Raw genomic sequence first — 26671 nt, forward strand, 5'->3', positions numbered from 1 at the left:
ATCTCTTCAAAGAAGATCAGATATCTATAAAAAAAATCTTGATTTATAACATTCAAACGTTATAGAAATTAGTTGATTTCTAGCCTCTTACTTACTCTTGGGTTACAAGTCGTGAAAATTTATCCATTTAGTATCACTTATTCATCACGTAACAATACTATTTTTCAATTAATAAGAATCACATTGTTCTTTTTTTATCACCGATAAATTTTATTAGAAACTTAGAATGAATAGGGATCAAGTGGATTGAAATCCTATGCAGTCGACTGCATCATGCTTTTATCACTGACATGTGGGTCCAATGATATCCGAGCACACATATTAGTGATAAAGGCGCGGTACAATTGACTACAGGGCATCCTGGTCTAGATCAAGTCTTTGTGGGACTTACACGAGCAATTACAAGCTCAATGCATACGCGTATTCAGATCTTACGGGATCAGGAGAGGAGAATATTTACGATGCACATGAAACGAGAAAAGCTCATTAGTATATGATTAATTAGATATTAATTATTGTAAACGTGAAAAATTGATTTATTTAATTCTTTTAAACAACTTCTATATACAAATTTTCTGTAAAAAATTGTAGAAACTTAGTAACGGAAAACAACAAAATTGAATTTTAGATTTGGAGTATAGAACTGAACCTTAGACTTTGACTACACAGTGAGCAACCACTGCAGTCGGGGCCCACCTGATACACTAAAGGCCAAAAAGGTCAAAATTTGACTTTTCCACCCATCGTCTCCAGGCTCCAGCCGTTCAGCGAGAGAGGAGAGGCACCGAAAGAGAGAGAAAAAAATCCCAACCTCCCAAAAGGCCAAAACCACAAGCCACAAATCCCCTCATCGGCTCATCCCCGCCGCCCACCCACCCCCCGGGATCGAGCTCCATCCGCCCAACGATTCCGCCGCGCGCGCCACCGGATTCCGATTTTGTTCTCGCGTTTTTGGCGCTTTTCGATCTCCCCCGAGGCGGTAGCCGCCTAGCCGCCCGCCACCATCACCACGCGCGCGGTCGCGGCGGCAGAGGCGCGGGCAGGTGGGCGGTTGGTGGCGGCTCCACCGCATTCACTTGACCGAAAATGGCGGCCAACAATAATAGCGACCCGATCCTGGACGAGGGAGGGGGAGGGGGCGTGAAGCACGAGGCGGTGGGGGAGGCGGGAGAGGGGAAGGGTGGTGGTGGTGGTGCGGCGGCGACGCAGGCGCCCGCGGCGATGCTGCCCCGATCGGGCTCGCGGCCGCAGCTGGACCTCAGCGGCGCGGCGATCCACGGCAACCTGGAGGACCGCAACCCGACCATCCTGCTGCCTAACCAGTCCGACGACATCTCCCACCTCGCCCTCGACATCGGTGGTACGTACGTTCGTGGCGGAGCTAGCTCACACTCCCCCCGTTTCCGACTGATTTCGGGTTGGCACCTTCCGTTCCTCGTTCGAATCAGCTCAGTAGCATCAAGTCATCTGGCGGAAGTAGTTAGTGTAGAGTGCACGGGAGATAGTTAAGTGCATGGAAGCTTAGAATCAAATGCTTGATGGATTCTCTCTCTAATATCAGTGTGAACAAGCTAGCAGTTGGTCGTAATGCTGTTGTACTTGCATTTGCATGCTGTGTGTGCTCGCTACTAAACGTTATGGACACCTTATGTGTGCTGTTGCTAGTTGATCTCACCAATAACTTTGGATTATTAAGTAAACTCTGGATTTGTGACGTTGGTTTCTGAACTAGTAATGACGAATGTGGTGATTAGTTTTATTGTTCAGAAGCTCCATTTTTGGCTAGCAATCCAAAATGAGAGCTACAATCTCTTATTCTCTTCTTGGTTCCCAAATTTCATGCAAATTTGTTTACTAAGTACTGAACTGTATATTTTCTCTAGGTTCTCTTATAAAACTGGTATATTTTTCTCGGCATGCGGAGCACTCCAGTGAGGACAAGCGTAAGCTATCTACGAAGAGGAGACTTGGGATGTTAAATGGTGGCAGGAGGAGCTATCCTGTTCTTGGAGGGAGGCTCCACTTTGTCAAGTTTGAGACTGGGAAGCTAAATGAATGTTTAGACTTCATTTCTTCCAAACAACTACATCGTGGTGGTATGCAACCCTTTCTTTGTATTGTTAAAAATCGAAATCATTTATGTTTTGGGGTTTGGATTGTCCACAAATTTTGTGTACTAATGTTATTTTAATACTGCAAATTGCTTTGGTGGTCATAGATTGATGTTTACCACATTATGAACAGGGATTTGAGAATATGTAGATAGTTGCTAGAGTTACTAATTTACTTTTATCACATGCATTTATATTAGCAATTTCAAGTTGGCCATTATCTTCTGTGTTTGGCTGAATTGTGCCCTGAATATCTTTATTATGATGGCATACTTGAGTTTGTTCATTTCATGTTTTTTCACATTCTTCATTGTCCTGTCCATTCTGGAAGTTTACCAGCTGTCTAATTTGCTAGAGTTTGGCTGAATTTGATACTTAAACTGTGATCATCACATTTTTGTCCACATGGTTTCCTAAGGTTTTGTTAGTCTAGGCCGTTGGCCTGCACTTTCTTAGCATTGAGTAGAACTTTTTTTGCTGCAGGGGTTGATTCACCTTCGTGGCGCTCAGGAGCTCAGCCTGACAACATTGTAATCAAGGTGACAAATAATGAGACAGCACCCTTTAGGTTTATGAAAGTTTGTTTGGTCAATGTTTCGATTAATGTTTGTTATTGTTCATTAGCACTTGAATATTTGGATAGCAATCCATTATTCTCAATCTACCTTGTGTTGTTGGTGTAGATGATTTCAACCTATGGTTTTGGTGAATAACAATCATAACGCTGTAGAACAACTTGTAGTAAACCATGGCAAGAATACCTTCCTTCCCATTTCCCCAAGATTAGCTCTTGTATAGCACTTGAATATTTGGCTAGCAATCCATTATTCTCAATCCTACCTTGTAGGTGTTGTTGTAGATGGTTTCCACCTATGATTTTGGTGAATAACAGTCATTACACTATAGACCAACCTGTAGTAAACAGACAAGAATGTCTTCCTTCCCATTTCCCAAGATTAACTCTTGTGTCATAATGACTGTATCTCATAGAAGCAAAGTCTTTTTCCCCCACTTATCAGGAACAGACTGCGTACTGATGTTTTCATGTACAAAATACTGACTGAGTTATCATTATCTTGATGGCATTAAAGTTATATATTTTAGTTGACTATGATATTTTGTGGAAAGGCAACAGGTGGTGGAGCATTCAAATATGCTGATCTCTTCAAGGAGAGATTGGGAGTCAGTCTTGAAAAGGAAGATGAAATGGACTGCCTTGTAGCTGGAGCAAATTTTTTGCTGAAGGTTTCTATCTCTGAGTTACCCTACCCTATTTAGGTTGAGACTATTCAGTTTTATATTCTATATGATCTATGTAATGGACTAAGGCAGTAAGTCATATTTCAAATTTATCTGAAGATTGTTCACATTCAAAAAATTAAATTACATTAGTAAGACTTATGTGTTTTCAGTCTATACGCCATGAAGCCTTTACGCACATGGATGGCCAAAAGGAATACGTGCAGATTGACCAGAATGATCTGTTTCCATTCCTTCTTGTTAATGTGGGGTCTGGTGTTAGCATAATCAAGGTACCTTGCAGGTTATTTTTTTTAAATATCTTTTTTGGATTGGACTTCTTTTTTTGGTTTGCTGGATTTTGTTGGTCGTTGTTTTTGAAGGTTGATGGGCATGGAAAGTTTCAACGAGTAAGTGGAACAAATGTTGGTGGTGGTACATACTGGGGTTTGGGGAGGTTAATGACAAAGTGCAAGAGGTATTTCTTCTTCTGCTCATGGACATCATACATTTCTGTTGAGATCTGAGAAGTTTGAGAACTCCTAAAAGTATGATTTTCTTTCAGTTTCGATGAGTTACTAGAGCTGAGCCAGCGTGGAGACAACAGCACAATCGACATGCTTGTTGGAGATATATATGGTGGCCTGGACTACTCCAAGGTAATAGCACCGATGATGGAAACCGTCTTGTTAACATTTCATGTTCCATAAAGTTATCACACAATGTAGACCTATATTTGAAACTATAAATTGTTAAAATCTGCTAGTCAGACTTGGTACTTGCACAACTCACGATGTGTCAGAAACTTCAGAATAGAGGTCCTTCAAGTGCCCAATTCTTCTTTCTTACTAATTGCTGTGTGCTTCTTCTTTATGGCAGATTGGCCTTTCAGCATCAACAATTGCCTCTAGTTTTGGGAAGACAATTTCAGATGACAAGGAACTGTCAGATTATAGACCAGAGGATATTTCACTCTCTCTGCTGCGGATGATTTCTTATAACATTGGTCAGGTATGACAAATAATGATAACTATTTGATACAAGTGGCCCAATCTTCATCAGAATTTTTCCATAGAGATTCACATTTACCATTTCTTTTATAAATTTGGAAGTTTGAAAAAGTGGTCCAAATATTGTAGCGGTGAGTCTAATTCCACACAAACAACAGTAATCTTATCTGAAAAAGAAAATCAATAGAAGAACATAATTTTTTTACTTGTATTTTGTTATGTTGTGTTCTTTAATGGAAAAAAAAAGGTGGTATAGGTGTCAGTAGGGTTGGAAAAAATGAGTCTGGGTAGTAATACTGCCAAAGATGATATTAGATGACAATTCTAAACAATGGGTTTTGGTGTTAAGGGTCTATTATCACTTCCTATGGCTCAAGGTAGTGATTTAGGATAATGTGTGTTGTTACCTATTGTAGGATGTAGGCTAATAGCATAATGTGCTCAAAGCTGGTGTTAATTTGTCTTCCATGTTCCGGGTTGAGTTTATGGTGTACTGATTTTTCAAAAATATATTTAGCCAAAGGATTTACAGGCCCATTGAATTTTATCAGTGGCTGTATCAATTGTGATGTTAATTCTCTCGTTTATTTTACTGCCTTTTCCAACTTTTTTGCCTCTTTCCATTGAAGCTAATTCAATTGTTTTGGTTTGTAGATTTCCTATCTTAACGCACTCCGATATGGACTTAAGAGGATATTTTTTGGTGGATTCTTCATTCGTGGTCATGCCTACACTATGGACACAATTTCTTTCGCTGTAAATTTTTGGTAAAACTTCCATATAGGTTCTTGTTTTTATGTTGCTCGACAGTAGCTTAGCTTATTTTGAAAACAGTTTCCTCCACAAGTTCTGTTCAAGAAACCAACGTATGCTATATATTTGTAAAGGTCAAAAGGAGAGGCAAAAGCCATGTTTCTGCGTCACGAGGGTTTTCTAGGAGCACTTGGTGCATTTATGAGTTATGAGAAGCATGGTCTTGATGACTTGAGAATACATCACTTGGTTGAACGCTTCCCAATGGGTGCTCCATATGTTGGTGGAAAAATTCATGGGCCTCCTCTTGGGGATCTCAATGAGAAGGCAAGTACATCTACTCTTGATCATGGTAACCTTAATGGTTTTGTTGGTCATTGGGGTTTTAGTTGTTTTAGAACAAATTTATTGCTTGAAAGAAGTCCACATTGAAATGGAAACCACACTCATCCAACTAAAATGAACACATGAACTGAAACGCACACTCTTGGACTTCTTTTTCCCCCCTATAAACAGCTGCTGGGATGAGTTGAAATCTTTTCCACCTGTTGTTACTCTTGGCTCGTGGTTAACATTCTCTGGCTCCCTGTTATTCTGTTTGATCTATTCATCATGTATGGCTGCTAGATTAATAATCATGTGGAACTGTACTTCTTCCCAGATATCATGGATGGAGAAGTTTGTGCAGAAGGGTACTCAGATTACAGCACCCGTACCTGTTGGATTTCCTGTGACAACAGGTATGGGAGGTTTTGAGAGGCCTACCGCCAAGGGAGACATTTTGCGGTCAGATGCAAGTGCAGCTCTGAATGTTGGTGTTCTCCATCTTGTACCCACATTGGATGTATTTCCGCTGTTAGAAGATCCAAAGATGTAAGCCACAGTCATCCAGTTCTCTATAACAATTATTGCAATTTTGAAATATAAGGGTACCTGCAGTAAATTCATTATGGAAGCTGGAGGCACACTTTTGGTACTGTAAAAGGTCCAAAAGGTTGGGTGAATAATGGGTAATTTGCCTCAAAAAGCTAAAGATAGCATCAAAGTCATCACTTCTCAAAACATTTTTAGGCAGAAGTAATTGAGATACTTTAGCATATTATCTAAATATTTGAAATTGCAGTCTCCATTTTTTTTTAATATAAAAAGCTGCACTGCACCCCAGCCAAACAGAGGTCTTGATTTGAACTTAAGAATCATCTTGTGTTAGCTCAGGGTTAAGAAATATGAGCTCTTTCACCGAATCACCTAAGCAGCTCTTACTGTATTTACCAATTAAAACAATAGTAGTCTATCTATAGTTCTATACCTTTTTTCTGACATTGTGGATCAACTTATTTAAAGCATTTTTATCCTACATATACATGCCAAAATTGCTTGAGGACAAGTGGTTTTATTGTGCATAAGCTTGCTGATGGTCTGATGGAACGATTGCCATGTGCAGCTCAATTTTAGATCATGCGTAAGTTGTAATATATTATCTGTATTGCAGGTATGAACCAAACACGATTGATCTCGACCTGAATGAGTACAAGTATTATTTCTGCTTCCCCTATTTCTAGATATCTTGTAGGAATTGAATCATTTGATGATATCTGAGATGTACAATGCCAGGTACTGGTTCAAGATTTTGTCAGACCATTTGCCTGACCTTGTGGACAAGGTATGGTGTACTTCTTGCAATAACCTTGTATAACTTACGAGATAAGACACCAGAGTTTTCTTTGACAATATGGCTTAGTGATAATTATTTTTTTCATGCTCCCCTCCCTCCATATGAGTGTGCATGTGTGTTGCTACCTATCTCATCCTGTTCCTAAAACAATGTCCCATTGGGTCCTCATAAGTTATAGCTAAATACAAGCCCCAATAACATGCCACCAGTTTGCAGTATTTTTTTTATTGCTTTTGTTGGTTTACACCTAAGAATGATTATACTCACTCAAATGTTCCCACAAACTCAACATTTCTTATTAAGAAAATTTGTTATAACTAGTAACAGGTCAATCAATATTATACGTTATAATTTATTTGTTAGCAATTTATGAATACACAAGTAACTCTTTATGTTGGAATCTCCACCTCAATTCCTCTTGTGAATGTGTGAAAAATGTTCTTTTTTGTACTAATGTGCGCATGTTATTGTTGGTAGGCGGTTGCTAGTGAAGGTGGGACTGATGATGCCAAAAGGAGGGGTGACGCATTCGCACATGCTTTTTCTGCTCATTTGGCAAGGTACGCAGTTGCCATTACATGACATTAGTTAGTACGGAGTATATTTCAGTTTTCTTCATTCAAAATCGAGCATTGATAATCTGTTAGTCTGTAAGGATTGATATTGTAAAACTCATTACACTATGTCACTTAGCTTCCTAACTCTTTTGGTTAAGTTTAGGTTGATGGAGGAGCCTGCTGCTTATGGGAAGTTTGGTTTAGCCAACCTGTTGGAGCTGAGAGAAGAATGCCTGAGAGAATTCCAGTTTGTCGATGCATATGTTAGCATTAAGCAAAGGTTAGTTCCTGTCTTTCTCGCTCTTTATGTGTGTACGTTCATGTGTTCATGTGCTTTTATCTAATCTTACGGTTTTAATTGTGTGTGAAGGGAAAATGAAGCTTCACTGGCTGTTTTACCGGATCTTCTGATGGAACTTGATAGTATGAATGAGGTAGGAGATAGCAGGGCTTGTCATTCAGGCGTCATTCTGCTTAGCTCAGCACCCAACAGAATTGACCTGAATATTTGTTGTTGTGCAACTATGTTTTCAGGAAGCTAGATTGCTTGCACTAATCGAGGGTGTCCTTGCTGCAAACATATTTGATTGGGGCTCTCGAGCTTGTGTGGACCTTTATCACAAGGGAACTATAATAGAAATTTATCGCATGAGCCGCAAGAAGATGCAACGTCCTTGGCGGGCAAGTATTCCAATTCTGACCTTTTAAATGTTATATTTGTACTGCAAGATTTACCCAAAGTTTCAAATTACTTGCAAACTTCTTTTTTATAATTGCTTTGCTGTGTTTATATTTTTGTCTCTTATTTCAGATTGATGACTTTGATATGTTTAAAAAGAGAATGCTTGCTGATAAGAAGGGCCAACCATACAAAAGAGCACTGCTTTTTGTTGATAACTCGGGTGCTGATGTGGTCCTTGGAATGATTCCTTTAGCACGGGAATTATTACGCAATGGAACTGAGGTATAAGTTAAGAAAAACAATAAGCTAAAGACAAGTCGCCCTTTTGTTATCTTTATGCACATTTGTGTTCAAATTATAGGTAACAGACATGATGCTGTTTCAAGATATTTAATCATGGAAACAGGAAAGTTTGGATATTAACAATGTATTTAATTAACATTCCTGTGTTCCTGCACATCAAAGTACAGTGAATGATAGATTGGGAGATTGTCCTTTATAACCTAGAATTGAGATGACTTATAAATTTTACCGGCCCTGTGAAATATTCCTTCCGTTTATAAACATGTCGTTTTAGACATTGACATGGTTTCCAAGATGCAAAGTTGACCACTAATTTCTATTTTAGTATATTTGTATAACCCAACAAAATTGTAATATTATGAAAGTGGTTTTCGAGACAAATGTACATATCATTTTCACGCATCCAACTATTAAATGTAAAAAAAAATCACACACCTTTATTATAGTCCATTTTAATATTATTTGAGTTTAATTGTATCAGATCTGATATCCATACAGTTGACTTGAGCTGGTAACAAAATGTTAATTTTGTAGGTGGTTTTGGTTGCAAATTCATTGCCTGCTTTGAATGATGTTACCGCTAATGAGCTTCCAGGAATTGTGGCTGAAGCTGCGAAGGTACAAATGAATATAAATTCTATTTTCTTGTCCATCCTATTGTTATCTTAAGTTCTGTTGTTGCTTGTAATGTACTACAGCATTGTGGTATACTTCGGAAAGCTGCAGAGGCAGGTGGATTGATCTTTGATGCCATGGCTGGCATCCAAGATGATCTGAAAGATGAACCAGTATCAGTTCCCCTTATGGTTGTTGAGAATGGATGTGGCAGTCCGTGTATTGATTTCCGGCAGGTTAGCTCAGAACTTGCTGCTGCAGCGAAAGATGCAGATTTGGTAAGATAGACTGTAGCTCTTTGAACTGAATGCATTTTCTCATGTAAAATAAATTGGAAAGTTATGTGGTTTGATATATCAGTTGTTGTTTTAAATGTTGTGCAGTTAATCTTAGAGGGCATGGGGCGATCTCTGCATACCAACCTCAATGCCCGTTTTAAGTGCGATACTCTGAAGGTACTTGTTTCTGCAAACAGCTGATTTATTGATGCGCACAATTACAAACTTGTCATTCCCTTGGCTAAATACCAGTACAAAGTAACTCTGCTGTAATTATTGTACTGAATATCTTGGAAAAAAATGTTGAATCAACAGTGTGACCAGTATCGGATCTAGAATTATTTTAGAGCCCGGGCAAACTTCACTATAGCTAGTATTTATTACCGAAATTCTATCTCAATTTTTCCTAATTACATGGAATTTTAGTGGATTATCCGCTGACGAGCCTGGGCAGCTGCCTGGGGTCGCCAGGTGGTACATCCACCACTGAGTGTGACCATGGTAGGGATGTACTTACGATAGAGACAATTCTCAAATGCAACCATCAGAGGAAAAATACAATAACCTTGAATGAAATATGCACCATTTGGTCAACAGCCACTGCGTTGCTGAATGCTGACACTTTGCTAGTGACCACTGCACTGCCAGAGCCCTGCTTGCACGCCTCAGTCCTCAATCGACCTCCCAGCATGCCAGCACCAATCTCTGCCCAGATTTGGGTAGAGAGTGGTGGTGGTGGAGCAACACCAATGGTGTGGGAGTGGAGGTATAAGAGTAAGAAAGTCCGGAAGTGGACAATATGGGGGAAGGGGAGTGCTTAGTAGGAGGAAAGGAAAAATATTTTAAAACAGAACTTTTAAGGTCTAACAGCGTAGTTGCTTTTTGAAGTAATGGTTCTGGCATCTATGGGTTGAACCCAACTGGAAATTTATTGCCTTACTTGTCAGTATGTTCGGGATTGATAAGAAGGCTACATTAAATCTTTGAATAATTGAATTGTGGTGTCATACTTAAATCTTGTGTGTTTTTACAAGGTTAACAAAATGACTTTATTTGCAGCTGGCGATGGTCAAGAATCAGAGATTGGCAGAAAAACTTTTCAATGGAAATATATATGACTGCATCTGTAAATTTGAACCTGTTCCTTGAACAATGCGGAAGAATGTGCCGTGGATTTGGTTTGCTCTAGCACAGAAGCAGCTAATAACAGGTACTGTGACACTGTCAGCACATCACTTTATCTTATATGGCACTAAAATTGTTTGCTGAAATGACGACTTCGATTTGTGCTGAACCTAGATAATAATTTGTTCTTACCAGTTTTATCATTTTACTGTAATTTGCAGGTACATCTCACTTAATCTGTAACCAGTGGGGTCATGGTATTAGCAGTGTCACATATCCAAGCAAAAAGCCATAAGAACAAATTTCTTATATAAGAACTAAAAGATCCTCTCAATGTACTAAATGCTCCTTTAGATGGTAAAGAATCAAAGAAGTGTTGTTGACTTGTTGTGAATATTGTTATCAAAACAATTTTTCTGAACATGGAGTAGCGACATAATAAAGGTTTTTAAAGAATTTGTAGAAAGCATACAAGAGGATTCAGCTTTGGAAGAACATGGATTCAATATGCTTGCAAGTTGCATCCTCGAAGTTTGAGAAATAACAATCAACAGATGCAATATTGAAGTTTCATATGTTGAGGAATAACAGAGAGAAACACAAGGGGCAAAAAAAATGTAATGGGGGGCAATATATAGCAAGTTGATTCGCAAATCAACACCATTACAAATACAGGCAAGTTCTAAGCAAAGTTGATGTTATAAGCCTTGCTCCCGTCCGCCCTGAAGATGCCGAAGTGCCTCTCGAACTCGGCGCCGGGCTTGCCGTCCTCGTCGTACAGGTCGAACAGGAACACCTCCACGGGCACGCCTGGCCGCCGCGGCGTGCCGGCGCCGCGCGCCACCCGCTCCACGATCTTGGCGTTGTAGGCGGCGGCGTTCTGCGGTGTCGCCGCCGGGTGCCCCGCCGTCGGCCACCCGGTCTCCGTCACCGCGATCGGCACGGCGCCGAACCCCTCCCTGTCGAGCGCGGCCGCCAGCGCGTCCACCGTCGCGTCGAACATGTTGGTGTAGACGAGCGCGCCGTCGCTCACCGCCGGCGCGCCCGCGCCGAACAGCGCGTAGCCGAGCTGCACGTTGACGGGGTCGTTGACGTAGCTGATGAACGGGTAGGTGTTCACCATGAAGGGCGCGCCGGTGTCGGCGATGAAGCGCAGCATGGGGCGGAGGACGTCGAGGGAGGCGGCGTCGAACGCGCCGGCGGATGGCGGGTACGACGAGGCGAGCACCGACGAGGCGTGCGCGGACGAGACCTTGACCTTGTCGCCGAGGCCGAGGGAGACGAGCGCGGCGTGCAGGTTGTGCATGGCGGGCACCAGGTGCGGCGCGTAGAACTGGTTGTTGTACAGCACCTCGTTGCCGACGGCGAGGTAGCGGACGCGGTCGGCGGGGGCGTGGGCGAGCACGGCGGACTGCAGCCACCGGAGCGCGCCGTCGGGCCCCGCGGCGGAGAGGAAGGTGAGGTTCTCGTTGGGCACGCCGACCATGAGGTCGATCCCGGCGGCGGCGAACGCCGGGAGCACCGCCGGGTCGGGGAGGAAGAGCCGCGCCTTGGTGATCCCGTTCTGCCTCAGCAACGCCGCCGCGGCCGCCGGAGGTGGAAGGTTGCTGCCGACGCGGCCGTGGCAAATGCCGATCTTGCCCGGGTCGCCGGCCACCACCACGGCCGCCGCCGCGAGCAGCGCGGCGGCGAACACGGCGACGTGGCGCCAACACAACGCTGCTCTTGTCGCCATCGGAATTGACGTTGCCAAGGCAAGACGCAAGACTGCGTTATTGTTGCTGTTTTTATTTTTATTTATTTATGGTGCGTTAGATTTGGTTGTCGCTGTCGCTGTTTATATAGATGTTGCTAAGAATAGGAGAGGAGGAGGAGACGTTGAGATTGTTGGTGAGAATCTAAAAGAGAGTGTGGATCTGTTGCTTTATGGTTGCCGAGGCTGGACGACAGGACGGGTAACCGTTGGCATAGCCGTTGGTTTTCGAACAATGTCGTGGTGCATTTGGAGGGAGTATGACCATGAGTATACACGGCCACGGGTGGGTCACACAGCCTTGTTGCTCGAATCATGTCGAATAATCCTTGTGTCGTTCAAGAATCGGTAGAAAAAAATCCTTGGGTCATTCGTTAGTAACGTCGCGTCTTGTGAGTGATTAAAGCGAGCGTTTTTGTGCCTGCGTCGCGTTTACTACTGCTGCTACTACTAGGACGTTCCTTTTTCGAGTTTTCATCCCACACGGCAGGACTGGTTGGTCGGTTGGCAGCCGGGACGAGCGACTGCGCGTCGTGCGCCGCGCGAGCACGTTAGCACGCACGCACGCACGCGAACCACGCCTCCCATCCACCCGATCAGGTAGACGCAGGGCATCAGCGCGTGCGCGTCACTGCTCACATGCACTGCAGCATTGTCGATGGCTTGCTCCTGCTCCCGATCAGCCCACGGCGCACGGGGCCTAGCCCAACCCGTGCAGCTCCTCGGCCAGGCAGAGAGGCCGCGGCCCAGCCAGGCCGATGCGGGTAGTGGACTGGTCCACCGCGGCGTCCGCAGCTTCCTTGCACGACGACCATCTCACGTTGGATTTTTCCACCGGTTTCGCACTTTCGCTCGCGCTCTGCCTCTCTCGCTGAAAACGGTGGCAGCATCATCGTTTTTCACGTTTCCATCTAACTGTATAAAATTCTTAATTTTTCTAATTTCTTTCGGAATTATAGTGCAATCATCACTACCTAGTTAAATTGATAAATATATAAAGAGCTCCGATCGATCCACAATCATTTTCGTAGAAATAATATCGTTTTCATCATTTAAGGCCCCGTTCTTTTCTTGTTTTGCTGTTGCAAGATTATTATTTCCTATCAGCATGCTTCCCAGATTATTAAATGTGGTGTTATTTGAAAAACTTTTTATATAAGAGTTTCTTTAGATAATCTAAATAAATCTATTTTTTTAGTTTGTAATAATTAATACTCAATTAATCATACTCTAATGGCTTGTCTCGTTTTATGTGCTACCGAGCACATTTGAACTAAGCCTAAGTCATTAACTTGCAATCAAGGGGTCAAACCTATTGAGAACAAGGAACACTCTACTTCGCATCGGAGAATCCGAGCCGTCCAAAGCCCAGTTATACTATAAACAAAGTCGCATCCACCTCACCAGTGATTCCTGGATTCCTCCTCACTCCACTCAGCGCCCATCAACATGGCCTCGGCGCCTCGCTCACCCTCCAACATATCCTCTTCCTGCTGCTGTTGCTCATCGCCGTGGTAGCATCTTGTTTTTGCTTGCATGCTTATAGGGACAGCAAAAATAACCACAAATAAAATATCGAACCGAACTGATCGAGACTAAAACAGCTTCAAACATAGGGTTGTTTTGGTTTGAAGCCCTACAAAAATTTTGGTAATGCCAAATCTTGAGCAAGTTTGGCACTACCAAAATTTTGGTAAAGTTGTGTTATTTCTAACTCTATTGAATTAGTAAGATTTGGCCTTAATCCAAATAGCTAACAAATACTATTCAAAACTACCAAATAATTGGTAGGGTAATAATTGGCTTCAATCCAAACATGCCTATAATCCTAACTCATTCAATTCACCCCTTCTTCCTGGCTTTCCTTCCTCCTCGTCACACCACATGCCACCCCTCCTTCCTTGTGTGGTTGAACCACGCCACTCCATGCCCCCCTTTACTTCAATGGCAATAGGCGCCCGCATGTTTCTGGCGGCGATGCTGCCTCCACTCCAATAGCGACGGGCGACAATAGATACCAACTTGGAGCGGAAGCGTCTACATACAACAGGATTGGGGCCTGCAAATCCAACGCCGCCATAAAGACCACTAGCCCAGGTGCCTTCGACGAGCCGGGTCGGTCTGCCGCTCTCATGGATCAACGTGCCATGAATTCTTTTAGTTTTTTTGAATGGGGATAACTAAAGATTTCTATGATTTGTTTGTGATTTTTTAGTGACCAGTGTGATTATTTCCATCTCAGATTTTAGTTATGACAGAAGATCAAACCAAAACGGCCGAAACCGAATAGCTCAGTATTTATTACTCCCTCCATCTACTTTTGATAGTCATATTTCCAAATCTGAAAAATTTATTTTTGATAGGCATATTTCAATCCAACAACCTATCCTCTTAATAACTTTCTTGGATTTAATGCGTGACTATCCATTCTTCCACACATGATTGGCTACATGGGCATTGAGAAATATAAATATTAATAAATCACTTGTTTACGAGGAATGACTAGTAGCATGTTTAAATAGATGATAAGTACAATTACTTATCATTGGTCTGTGTGCCAAGATGAAATATGACTATCAAAAGTAGATGGAGGGAGTATTTTCTAATGCATTTTAGAAATTTTCAAAAACCACCCCTACTCGCGCCCACGGCTTTCACTCGCTCCGTCGGTTAAAAAGTCGTATAGTTAACCTGCAATTATCCCATTGTTTCTTTAGGAGAAGAGATAATGGCGTCGGTACATAATACATATGGATTTTCCGGTGTCAAACCCACCGAAAACAAGGAGCGCTCTGCATCGCATCGGGAAATCTGAGCCGTCCAAAATCCCTCCTCCTATAAACAAAACCGCATCCACACCACCGTCCATTCCGGAATTCCTCCCGAGTCCAGTCCACTCCGCGACCGCGCCAACATGGGCCTCGCCCACCGGCGCCTCCTCCTCCTCCTCCTCCACCTGCTGCTGCTCGTCGCCGCGGCGGCGGAGGCGGCCGCCGCCGGAGCAGGGAGGAAGGAGAAGGGTATCGGCGGCGGTGGGGGGCTGCGGTTCCGGGGCGGGAGCGGGACGTTCAAGGTGGTGCAGGTGGCGGACATGCACTACGCGGACGGGCGGCGGACGGGGTGCCTCGACGTGCTCCCCTCCGAGGCCGCTGGCTGCTCCGACCTCAACACCACCGCCTTCCTCTACCGCCTCTTCCGCGACGAGGACCCCGACCTCGTCGTCTTCACCGGTTGGATTCCTCTGCCCCGCCCACCCAATCTCCTCCTCCTCCACCCATTCCTTGTTAGTGCTTCGATCAATTAATTAATTATTCAACTATGAGTAGTTTATTCTGATCAATTTTCGTATATCCCACCTAACTTCTTTGTCGCCTTTTCCTACGAATCTTGGTTAACAAATCCATTTCTGATACCGATTACTCAGCAGTTTGTTTGCCACTCTAGCAAAGTAACCCGCGTGACCCAACGATCTTACGAGTTTTTTTTTTTTTTGCAGCAGTAATTTTAGGTACGTAATATTGCATGTAACATAGGTTTAATGATTCTCGAACAGTAAATGATTGGTGAACCGGCGAATCCGTTTGCAACTTCTCTGAAAATATTACCCGAGTAGTACTTTTTCTCTGAAAATATTCTCGTAATGGTTTATTGACAGTACAATAAATTCGTATTATATGTGCTAGTGAGGTCATTAGCGAGCTGAATTTGCTGTACACTGGTTCATACCTCCTCTGACATTTTTGCAGAGGAAGTGTAGTTTCTGTGAACTTGATACGTACTCGTACTAGTAGTACTAAAGTACAACAAGAATGTCACGGGTTTCCCTTTCCGAAGTGATAAAGATGTGTGGGCCGGGCCACTGAAGCTCATTCTTGGATTGGATTTCAAGAATTCTCATCTGTAGGGTGGGGGTTGCCATTCCCAATCATGCAGTGAGGTCTAGGTCTAGATTGTTGATTGGTCCACTAGATCGCTACCACGATGGGATGAACTGGTCTCGTGATGGCTACATCCATGATACACTTGGACAATTACTGCACACCTCCATCTGATCGAGCTAGCAGCCGTACTCCCTCCATCCCAAAAAAAACTCAATTCCTGAGTTTTCGCGTCTAACATTTGACCGTTCGTCTTATTTGAAAAAAATATGAAAAAATTTAAAAAGATAAATCATGCATAAAGTATTGTTCATGTTTTATCATCTAACAATAATGAAAATAGTAATCATAAAAAAAATTTATATAAGACGGACGATCAAACGTTAGACACGAAAATCGAAGAATTTGGTCTTTTTGGGAGAGAGGGAGTAGAGAAGAACAACAGTACAAATGTTGCAGCCCTTGTGATCTGATCAGCTCTTGATCACTGTCCTGTTTTCGTCGCTTTGTTTCACGGGTAACCTTGGTTGATGTTCCAAAGCTGCTACTTTTGCAGCGTTTGGATGCAGCCACTGCTAGCTGTTTTTTTTGTCTGTTTTGCCCTTTTTGGGTGCAGACAATACATCAATTTAGTAGCATTTACATAATTACGTTTTTTTCATATAAAAATGGCTTGTTCAGTTACTCGTATTCAGAACGATGATGGCCATAGTTCATATACTTCACTGATTATTGTTACTTTATTTCCCTGTTTTAAAGGCTATGTATTGATAATTTGGTGATGCTATTTGGCAGGTGATAATATCTATGGCTTTGATGCAACCGATGCGGCCAAGTCTATGGATGCAGCAATCGCCCCAGCCATTAACATGAACCTTCCTTGGGCTGCGGTGATCGGAAACCATGACCAAGAAGGTACGCTGTCACGCGAGGGTGTGATGCGTCACCTTGTGGGCATGAAGAACACCCTTTCTCGCTTCAACCCAGAAGGAATAGAAATTGATGGTTACGGAAATTACAATTTGGAAGTTGGTGGGGTTGAAGGAACATTGCTGGCTAACAAATCAGTGCTCAACCTCTATTTTCTTGACAGTGGTGACTATTCTACGGTGCCTTCCATCGGTGGATATGGTTGGATCAAAGCTTCACAGCAATTCTGGTTCCAGCAAACCTCTTCGAATCTCCAGGTGAACTTTAAGTTGCACATTGTACACACACAAAAAAAGAATCACCAGGTGGAATAAGTTGACATAATGACAATGTTGTGAAATGCAGACAAAATACATGAAGGAGGAACCGAAGCAGAAGGCGGCCGCGCCTGGTCTTGTGTACTTCCACATCCCATTGCCAGAGTTCAGCAGCTTCACATCATCCAATTTCACAGGAGTGAAGCAGGAGGGTATCAGCTCGCCATCGATCAACTCTGGGTTCTTCGCCAGCATGGTGGAGGCTGGGGATGTGAAGGCCGCCTTCATAGGGCATGATCATGTGAACGACTTCTGTGGAAAGCTCAATGGCATTCAGCTGTGCTATGCTGGTGGATTTGGGTACCATGCGTATGGGAAGGCCGGGTGGTCGAGGAGAGCGAGGGTGGTGTCCGTGCAGCTTGAGAAGACGGACGGCGGCGAGTGGCGAGGTGTGAAGTCCATCAAGACATGGAAGAGGCTTGATGATCCACATCTCACCACAATTGACTCGGAAGTCCTCTGGAACAGAGGCTCCAATGGTATGACATTCTCCTGTAGAGTCTGCATGACTGTGAATCCATGATGGTTTTTCCAAGCTAGATAATTATATCTGATTAAAAATGAGTAAATTTTGGTGGATGTGGTCTTTCATGGTAGTGTACCATCATTGTTTGTTAAACTACTTTTTGAACAGGACTACAACAGTTTTTAGACTTCAATGGTATGGCATTCTTCTACATGACTATAAATCTATGATGCTTATTCAAGCTTATGATTATATCTGATTAAAAATTGAGTAATCATAGTGAATTGTAATATTTCATAGTTGTGTACCATCAATTTTTATTGACCTACTTTTCGTTTTCGGCACTACTACAATTAATCTTAAAGAGTTACCAATTGACATTTTGAATATTTGGCAGGAAGGCGCAAGAAGAATCCTGATGGAAAGATGAGATAGTGATATAGATGGGAAGACGGGGATAGTGAAATGTTGCAACGTACTACACGTTATGATGTGCTGTTTGCCAATTTGTTTTACAAAATTTTCGATTTATGTAAATGAACAAAAACATGGTACACGACACGGCATGCACCCTTTTCGCGGTTGTAATTCTCACCGAGAAAACAGTGAATTTTAGTAAAAACAGTTACTGTAGTTTTAGTAAAAATGTCGCAATTTGCCAATGGGATCAAATAAACGGCAGCTGGAATAAAAAGAGAGCCAAACTGGTGGACACAATACACTGAAAACAAAACATTTATTCAACTATAATCTTATTCGTGAGCCAGTGGGACAAGATAGGTCAACGACATTTTGAGGAACAGCCTCGAGGGCTCTTTGATGATTCCTTCTTGTGGTATGATATGACATATTGATTTTTCCCTAAATAGATTACATATACAGCCAAATCAACAACAGATGCGTGTACATCAGACAGTATCCCTCTATAAATATATGCAGTTGGGAACGCAGGCACAAACAGAAGTGCAGAACTCACATCTGTTTTGTACAACTCGTATACAGATTCCGAATGTTGCTCAACCGAGATGGATTGGCAGCAGCGCTGCAAGCCTGCGTTTGGCGTGAGATTCTACCTCGTGGAATAGTTGCTCTTTCATGGAAATCTGAACCTTGTTTTATGGATGAATCTCCAAAATAGGTACATAACCAGCAGGAAAGTATACCAGATCAAACGCCATCTTCAGATTGGTTGATGCTATAGCTTGGAGTGTGGTCTCAGAGGGCATCCACCTTCAAAAGCATGGTCAAGTACTTCCTCGATGCGCTTCACAAGCAGAATCTACAGTAGCAGGTCGAAGTAAAGTCAGCAATAGACATTTTTTAGACAGCTACATTGCACCCAAAAGGGAAAACTCTATTTACTGGTCATCTACGATTCAAAACATACGTCTACTATATGGTATCGGAAATTTCTTCCAATGCTACTTTATCTATGATATATTTTTTAACTCCGAAACAATTTGTGCACCATACATATCAACTATATGCTCAGGGCCTTAGAGCATCTCTGACTGTCGAAATACATAGAGCAAAGCTCTCAATACATACCTCCAAGCCAGAGAGAATGGGTGCTGGAACCTCAGCCAAGTCCTTCATGTTTCTTTCTGGCAATATTACTCTCTTGATGCCATATCTATGTGCTGCAAGTACCTGAATTCCAGAAAAAACATTTCAAGTTAGTCAAAGAGCAGAGCAGAGAAAATGGTTAAGCTTTCATCCTTCTGAAGTCAATTAAATAACATGTCAGGAACCTATAGGGCAGTACCTTATCCTTAACACCGCCAACTGGCAACACAAGGCCCCTAAGAGTCATCTCTCCCGTCATAGCAGTGTCAGCTCTGACTTTTCGGTGGCTAAATAGTGACACTAATGATGTTACCAATGTCACTCCAGCAGAAGGACCATCCTTTGGCACCGCGCCAGCAGGAAAATGTATGTGAATATCACGACTCTCCAATAAGTTAATATCAGAAGTAGGTGACAGATTAAGGTCAGCAGCTCTTGCTCTCACCTGTCAAAACCAAGGAAATGATGAGTACCACTATGCAAAACTAGGCACCAAAACATTGTGTTTTCTTCTTATGTAATATTGGAGTTTCATTCCAGTAACAATAATTGGAGAAAAATAACTTCAAAGGGCGATATCAGAGAACCAGCAGAAAATAAACAAAGCAGCATGATGCAACCAATGCATAGATAGGTGAAAGTTAAAGAAGATGCTTACCCATGTCAGAGCTAACTGTGCTGACTCCTTAATTACGTCACCAAGTTGCCCTGTCAGATGCAAATCACCCTTACCCACCATCGCTGTAGCCTCGACAAATTGTACCTCCCCACCAAATGAAGTCCAAACAAGCCCAACTGACACTCCTGGGCTCGCCACACGATCTGCAGCTTCGCTATCATCAAATCTTGGAGGCTGTAGCACAAATATAGCATATTACCATAAGTAAGACAAACAAAAAGAAAGAACTCTGTAGCTTCTCATAAGGCTATACTCAATACTCAAATGTTTAATAGCATACCCCAAGCACTTTTTCTAGCATAGCCTCATCAACAATCATGGGTGATGGATTCTCATAAGTATTTGATATGTCCTGGCCCATAGGAATAACTTCCATTTCAACTTCACCACCATCAGCAAGCCTAGAATCCAGTAGAGTTGTAGTAATTGGTTGTATTTCCTTGCCAAGTCTAAGCGCACTATCTTGCTCCGCAACCTTGACTGCAGCTGCACGGGCCAATGCAGCTAGGTTCCGCTCAAGATTACGTACACCAGCTTCTCGCGTGTATCTCTCAATGATGAGTCTGACCATAGCCTGGAGAAATGGCAAGCATGACGAAATACTCAGGAGTCAAGAACTTAACCCAAAAATGTAGCAGTTCATCAAAGTACTGCTGTTAGCAAAATATCGGAATGATGAGATCAACTCTATTATTTAGCAGAGCACAATCAGGCAGTGCCTACTGTTTCATCAAAGGTGCAAAAGCATGGTAAATAGTATGCATCTCCAGCTCTCCACATTCACTAATCTTGCATTGATCCTAGATCAAACTAAACTATTTTTAATCAAACAATATGCCGAATTTCTTTATAGGCAACAAAGGATGCAGCAGAAAACTGCATATCTTACCTCAGGAATCTGAAGATATGTGGAGCTCAAGCCATGCTGTTCCAGTACCCTTGGTATGAGATGTTTCATGGCTATTTTTAGCTTCTCTTCAGGTGTGTAACCTGGTAGCTCAATAACTTCCATCCTATCTAACAGAGGAGGGGGGATGGGTTGCATCCTGTTGGCAGTTGCAACAAATATGACCTTCGACAGGTCAAATGGAACATTCAAATAGCTGGTGAAAACATGTTAAGGAATTCTAAATGTATGATAATATAGATCATATATCAAGTAAAGAAATCTCTTCTCTAAGCATTGTGTAGTGTACACAAGTTATAGGCAACCCAGAACATAGCATTGCAGATAATGGGGGAAATAAACTGTAACTATCCAACTAAATATGAAAATTGAGCGGTACATGAAAAACACAATAGAAAGATGTCCACAGGTATTGATCCCCCCCCAACTCCATTAAGAAAGTAACCAATTAATCAGAAAATGCTGTTCATTATCTGAATAATTTGAAAGGATACTGATCGTTGAACGTTTTATTCTGCTCAGGGTCAAGAACTTCTAGCAGCGCTGATGCTGGGTCCCCACGTACATCAGAACCAGTTTTGTCAATTTCATCAAGAAGCATCACTGGGTTGCTGACCGATACTCTCTGCATTTTTTTAATGGGCAGAATATGAATATAGCACAAGAGATTTCACTATTAATCCAAGACTTAAGTATATTAGAAACACAAAATGGTTTGTCAGGTGGAAATATGACATTAATAAGCAAAAGTAAAACAAGATTGGTCTGGTCAAAGAAATTGTAAGGTCATAAGTTACTCCTGAAATAAGAAAAACAAGTGATTAAACCTTTAGTCCATCAATGAGACGTCCTGGCATGCTTCCAATGTATGTTCTTCGGTGACCCCTAATATCAGCCTCATCCTTTACACCACCAAGAGAGATTCTTATGAACTTCCTATTTAGTGCCTTTGCTATCGACGATGCTAATGATGTCTTTCCAACACCAGGTGGTCCCACAAAACACAGGACTGGACCTCTGGCATCAGGCTTAAGCTGCCAGTATTAACGTGCACCCATGAGAGAGAAAATACATGATATCATAAGCACATAAATTTATGCATGTGTACCAACCTTACGAACAGCCAAATATTCAATAATCCGTTGCTTAACCTTGGTCAGCCCATAATGATCACGGTCAAGACTCTCCTTTGCAGCTCTAAGGTCAAGCTCCCTCTCCTCACTGACTTTTTGCCAAGGAAGTTCAGCAAGAAGTTCCAAGTAGGTTCGAGAGCTGCTATATCCAGGTTGCTGAGGTTGCATCTTTCTTAGACGCCTGCAAGAAAAAACAACTAGATATAGGAACCGGCGGTACCACATGCCTGTACAATTGTACATAGAGAATGAGATGATAAGTTACCTTAACTCCCTTTGAGCATGCTTCCAAATATTAGCAGGCATTCCAGCATTCTGCATCTTCCTTTCCAATGCCGCTACATCATCCTCATCATCATCATTATCGCCAAGTTCCTCTTTGATAGCCCGCATCTGTGCATTAAAAGGGTTGATATCATATTGGAAACAAAACAATGTGGCACAAAAGAAGCAATGGAAACAAAGCAAATAAACTCCAACAAGATGTGAATCGTAAAAAAAGGGTTGTGCTCATCATGTATACTTTCAAACTTTCAAAAAACATGTAAGTATGATTAAATGTAACTTATACTGACATAATTGTTGAGAGCAAAAACATCAGCAGCCCGAAAATCCTGAATCTTCAAGAACAGAAAATAACATGATGGGCAAACAAACCTGCTGGCGAAGCAAAAACTCTTTCTGAGACTTTGATAGCTGACCCTCAACCTTTTGAGTTATTTTCTCAGCTACAAGAATTGACTGTTCATCACAAGGAAAGGAAATAAGTTAAAAACTACCCAATGTTTAAACCTTTGATGATGAAGTTATTAAAATTACGGAAAACTAATTCACTAATCATAAATGTCTTCACCTGCAGGTGCCTGTCAACAAGTTCGGTTGCCTTGGAAAGTCTAACTTTTAAGTCAACTGAATCCAGCATTGACAACTGCTCCTCAAAACTTATTTCAAAGCTAGCCACAAAAATATCAGCTAGTCTGTACACAGGAACTGTCTCAAGAAGCACCTTAGTCCTACCAACTGTCTTCTGCTTCTGCAATTAGAAACAACATCATTGCCGTAAGTCATACATAACCTTGAAAGAAAAATGTCATGGATAACAGAAAGATGAGACTGCAGATCTGATAGTCACATTGGGAATATCTATTTAGGGTATAGTGCTCTGTTAAATTTCTTCACCTGTTCAAGAACGGAAATTAGTTCCATTGCAGTAGCTTTGAACTGCCTAGAAAGAGCAATGAGATCTGGGTCCTGCTCTGCGTGCTCCAACTCTAGCAAATTGCACAAACATTAATAATGTAAGTGTTAGAATTTGATATTAGGTGAATTCAAAAGGCACTTAACAAAGAAGGTACAAGAATAAACTAATATACCACCAAACTATCGGCATAACTACAATGGAAAGTGGAAGAAAAGGGTGGAGCTGTACAAAATAACAGCTACAACAGACTTATGACAATGTAGTGCAGGAAAATAGCAACAAAAATAAACTAATATTTTTAACAAACAAGATCTTACCCGTTTTTGTCATATCAAGACGTGAGACACGAGCGACATGATATGAACCTCTTGCACTGAGCTCTTGAACACTGAACCTACATAAACCTTCAAGGACGACAATATATGTAACCCTTCCACTTGGTTTCTCCACACCTCTGGAAAGGTGCAAAGCCCTAGCAGCTACTCCCCTATAGATGGACGGAATGAAAAAGTGTTACACACCTTTTTTTGGAGAAAGGGAGACAGGTAGGAAAACACAACAAAATTGACTAATTTCCAACAGTTCTCAATCAAATAATTGTGTCAAAGAAGAGTTGACCACTATCAACCAATCTTAACCCTCTTGCTTTATCTAAGCCCACTGCAAGTTAATGCAATGTCACACCAACACATAGTGCGCCCAACAGAAAGAAAATTATTTGCTTCTATCAACTTATCAAGTGTTCATAGAATGTAATAAGAGCATGTGCCCACACTAACACTAGTTTGTTTACCTTTAGTAATCGTATGCTATTGTTTTCCCACTATTCCCGACATATTCAAAGGAATTTCTTCTTTAAATCTTGTTCAGAGATATGACCATATGGAAAAACACATATTAGCAAAGATGGCAATGTTACACACCGGCTGTGCCAGTGAATGGTCTCCTTCCCATTCTTAGTATCCTGCTTCGTTGATTCTCCTGCAGAACCACCAGGCGCCTTGCTCCCACCCTCACCTGAATCGCTGCCTACACCTATATGCGAGCAACAGCAATAACAGTAAGAAACCACCATACAACAATGCCCACAAATGGCTCACAGAACCAAATTAAAAAAAAAACAGCAGCAGCAGCAGCCTTTATCTCACCAGGAGACAGCAATGAGCCAGCAGCTTCGGAGTCATGCACAGGGAGCACCCCGATCAGACCCTTCTCCTCCCGTTGCCAGAGTTCCTGCTCCACAAGCTTCACACTGCAGGAGAAACAAGTACATTGATGAAGTCAAAATCCAAACCAAAAGGCAGAATTTTCCCTTCCCACCAAGTCAACACACACTAGCAAAGCCATCGTACGCATACACAGAGGAAAAATCTCAATACTAATCTGAACCACAAGTAAGTACAACACGCCTAGAAGGTTTGAACACCAAACAGATATAATTAGGAGCTGAATTAGTCAACCATAAAGCAACCAAAGCCGCTCTAAACCACTTTGGATTCAGCGAGTTCATCAAACTGCGCTGGAAACTTTTTAACTGTTCACATCACAGACGAGATCATCCCATCGAGAAAACAACAAGTGACGACTACAATACAAAAAAGCAGAAAAAGAAAAAGAAGAAAAAGCAATTTCTACTTGCTCCACACAAATTCACAAAACCACAGACGAAATCGAAGAAAAAGGCCTCACGAATCATGAGCTAAGCTGACTAAGCCAATACAATAGCATCAAACAAAGCTAAGCTACTGCGATTTTACCAACCACACGCTGATTAAACCTAACTTGGACTAATAATCCATCCACCACCCAAACCCCCGCGCGCCCAATCAGCCCATCGGCCACCACCCAAAATTCCACCCTAGAAAACCCACACAACCCGAGACCGTGAAACCCCCCAATCTCGCGGTGCGCGGAATCCGCTCGAGGGGCGCCGACGACGACGCCGCCCCCACTACTTACCTGCTGGGGTTGGTGCAGCGGATCCGCACGATGGCCCCCGGGAGGAGCACCTTGTTGCGGAACGGCAGTATCGCGAGCCGTCCAGGCAGCTCCACCGCCGCGTCCGCCATGGCCACGCACCTCGCCCACCCCACCGCGCTCGAATCGTACGGAAGTGGAGGGGATTACGGCTCCCGCGCTGGAATTGAAATCGGAGGTTGGAGACGATGACGAAGACGACGAAGGGGATATTTATGGGGTGGAGGTGGAGGAGAGCACACACGAGCCGGAGCCAAACTGAGCACAGAGAGAGAGAGAGAGAGAGCGGGGGAAGTCAAGGAAGGTTGCTGCAGGTGGGGCCCGCATGTCAGTGAGTGGTGTGTGGGTGGGTGTGGACGTGGCGCTCTGGTGGGATAAGGGAAAGGGGGGGAGAGGTGGGATGGGATCCGGTGCGGGGGCAAGGAGGAAAGCTGATTCTGATTGGCTGCGGGGTTCGGGTTGTTGTGCCATGCTGGCGGTCAGGGGGTGGGCGGGTTTCGGTGTCCGCTGTTTCGGATTTCGGAGCTCAGGCTGCGGGGTGGGGGGATGTCGACCGTCCGAGATGGGATGGCGGACGGTGTGGATGGTGATCTTCCGCGAGTCCATGCTGCCATGCCGGCCGTAAGATCGGGATCCAACGGATGGGAGTGGTTTAGCGAGTCATCTAGGCCCTATCTTGGAGAGTTTTTAGTCACTACAGTTTCTTGAAAAATCTTTAGCTTCCCTGCACCTAGGTTTTGATTTTCGTGAAACCGTTAAATGTCGGTTTGTAAAAACCGGTCGTGATTAGCTGGTTTTCGTACAGCGTTAACCAAAAGTCATCGGTTTTGGAAAACGAAAAGGCAAACCCTACCTACATCGTCACATTTTTACTCAGATCCTAATAAATTGTAATATAAAAATCAGAAGTTGAAAAACTTGTTTATTAGATTCTCATCTATTTACAAGTTACTACTACCTCCGTCCCAAAATAAGTGCAGCCATGAGTTTCCGCGCCCAACTTTGATCGTCCGTCTTATTTGAAATTTTTTTATAATTAGCATTTTTGTTGTCATAAGATGATAAAACATGAATAATACTTTACTCGCGACTTATGTTTTTAATTTTTTTCAAAAAAATTTCAAATAAGACGAATGGTCAAAATTGGGCGCGGAAAACTATGGCTGTACTTATTTTGGGACGGAGGTAGTAGTACATATTCCTCGAAATCTTGAGCTCTAATCTTAGCTTCCAAACAAGACATTATCCAATCCCCATAAAATCATGTGAAAGGAAAAACCATTCCTAATCAGATTTGCACATCGGAATTCATAAAATTTTTTATTAGGGTTCCGAAGGAGTTGACCCCATAAACTTGACCTGTGAGGTGGAGAATTCTTGCAATCTCACGCGTATTAAACTAGTGTTAATTTGGATACGATGTACTCGTACTTAAGTTAGCAGAGACGCTTATTAATCAATTAAGTCCGTGCAGAAGAAGCAATTCTTCTACTACGATTATATTGCAATTTCTGTT

General features: G+C 42.5%; 4 protein-coding genes across 6 annotated transcripts; 2 read left to right on the forward strand and 2 right to left on the reverse strand.

Annotated features, from left to right (window-relative positions):
• Positions 1-810: 810 nt before the first annotated feature.
• LOC127784391 (pantothenate kinase 2) lies at positions 811-10713 on the forward strand. The gene is made up of 23 exons (XM_052311680.1): positions 811-1360; positions 1884-2096; positions 2595-2650; positions 3240-3356; positions 3524-3643; positions 3734-3828; positions 3916-4009; positions 4230-4361; positions 5015-5127; positions 5248-5440; positions 5775-5986; positions 6606-6647; positions 6728-6776; positions 7266-7348; positions 7509-7625; positions 7716-7779; positions 7880-8026; positions 8157-8309; positions 8865-8948; positions 9029-9223; positions 9329-9400; positions 10283-10433; positions 10570-10713. Exons 1-22 carry the CDS (start codon positions 1087-1089, stop codon positions 10370-10372), a joined length of 2715 nt encoding a protein of 904 aa, XP_052167640.1. The 5' UTR covers positions 811-1086; the 3' UTR covers positions 10373-10433; positions 10570-10713.
• A 130-nt stretch (positions 10714-10843) lies between these two features.
• Positions 10844-12219, reverse strand: LOC127784392 (glucan endo-1,3-beta-glucosidase-like). Its single transcript, XM_052311681.1, has one exon. The coding sequence runs from the start codon at positions 12081-12083 to the stop codon at positions 11031-11033; it is 1053 nt and encodes a 350-aa protein (XP_052167641.1). The 5' UTR covers positions 12084-12219; the 3' UTR covers positions 10844-11030.
• A 2743-nt stretch (positions 12220-14962) lies between these two features.
• Positions 14963-18338, forward strand: LOC127784815 (probable inactive purple acid phosphatase 29). 3 transcript variants are annotated; one of them, XM_052312206.1, is made up of 4 exons: positions 14963-15331; positions 16775-17166; positions 17255-17705; positions 18094-18338. In XM_052312206.1, the coding sequence occupies exons 1-4, from the start codon at positions 15016-15018 to the stop codon at positions 18120-18122; spliced, it is 1188 nt and encodes a 395-aa protein (XP_052168166.1). In that variant the 5' UTR covers positions 14963-15015; the 3' UTR covers positions 18123-18338. The 3 variants fall into 3 exon arrangements, with proteins under 3 accessions (XP_052168166.1, XP_052168164.1, XP_052168165.1); XM_052312205.1 differs by having other exon boundaries at positions 14964-15331; positions 18090-18338; XM_052312204.1 differs by lacking the exon at positions 18094-18338 and having other exon boundaries at positions 17255-18072.
• A 76-nt stretch (positions 18339-18414) lies between these two features.
• LOC127784813 (lon protease homolog 2, peroxisomal) lies at positions 18415-25404 on the reverse strand. The gene is made up of 17 exons (XM_052312202.1): positions 25138-25404; positions 24327-24430; positions 24102-24213; positions 23496-23665; positions 23157-23248; positions 22831-23010; positions 22635-22718; positions 22243-22370; positions 21957-22158; positions 21672-21878; positions 21339-21469; positions 20827-21040; positions 20218-20511; positions 19917-20111; positions 19458-19703; positions 19241-19342; positions 18415-18971 (listed from the first exon to the last, which is right to left on the reverse strand). Exons 1-17 carry the CDS (start codon positions 25245-25247, stop codon positions 18888-18890), a joined length of 2655 nt encoding a protein of 884 aa, XP_052168162.1. The 5' UTR covers positions 25248-25404; the 3' UTR covers positions 18415-18887.
• Positions 25405-26671: the final 1267 nt, after the last annotated feature.

This window comes from Oryza glaberrima, chromosome 9 (genome assembly GCF_000147395.1).
Source record: "Oryza glaberrima chromosome 9, OglaRS2, whole genome shotgun sequence".
In the NCBI taxonomy this organism is placed as follows: Eukaryota; Viridiplantae; Streptophyta; class Magnoliopsida; order Poales; family Poaceae; genus Oryza; species Oryza glaberrima.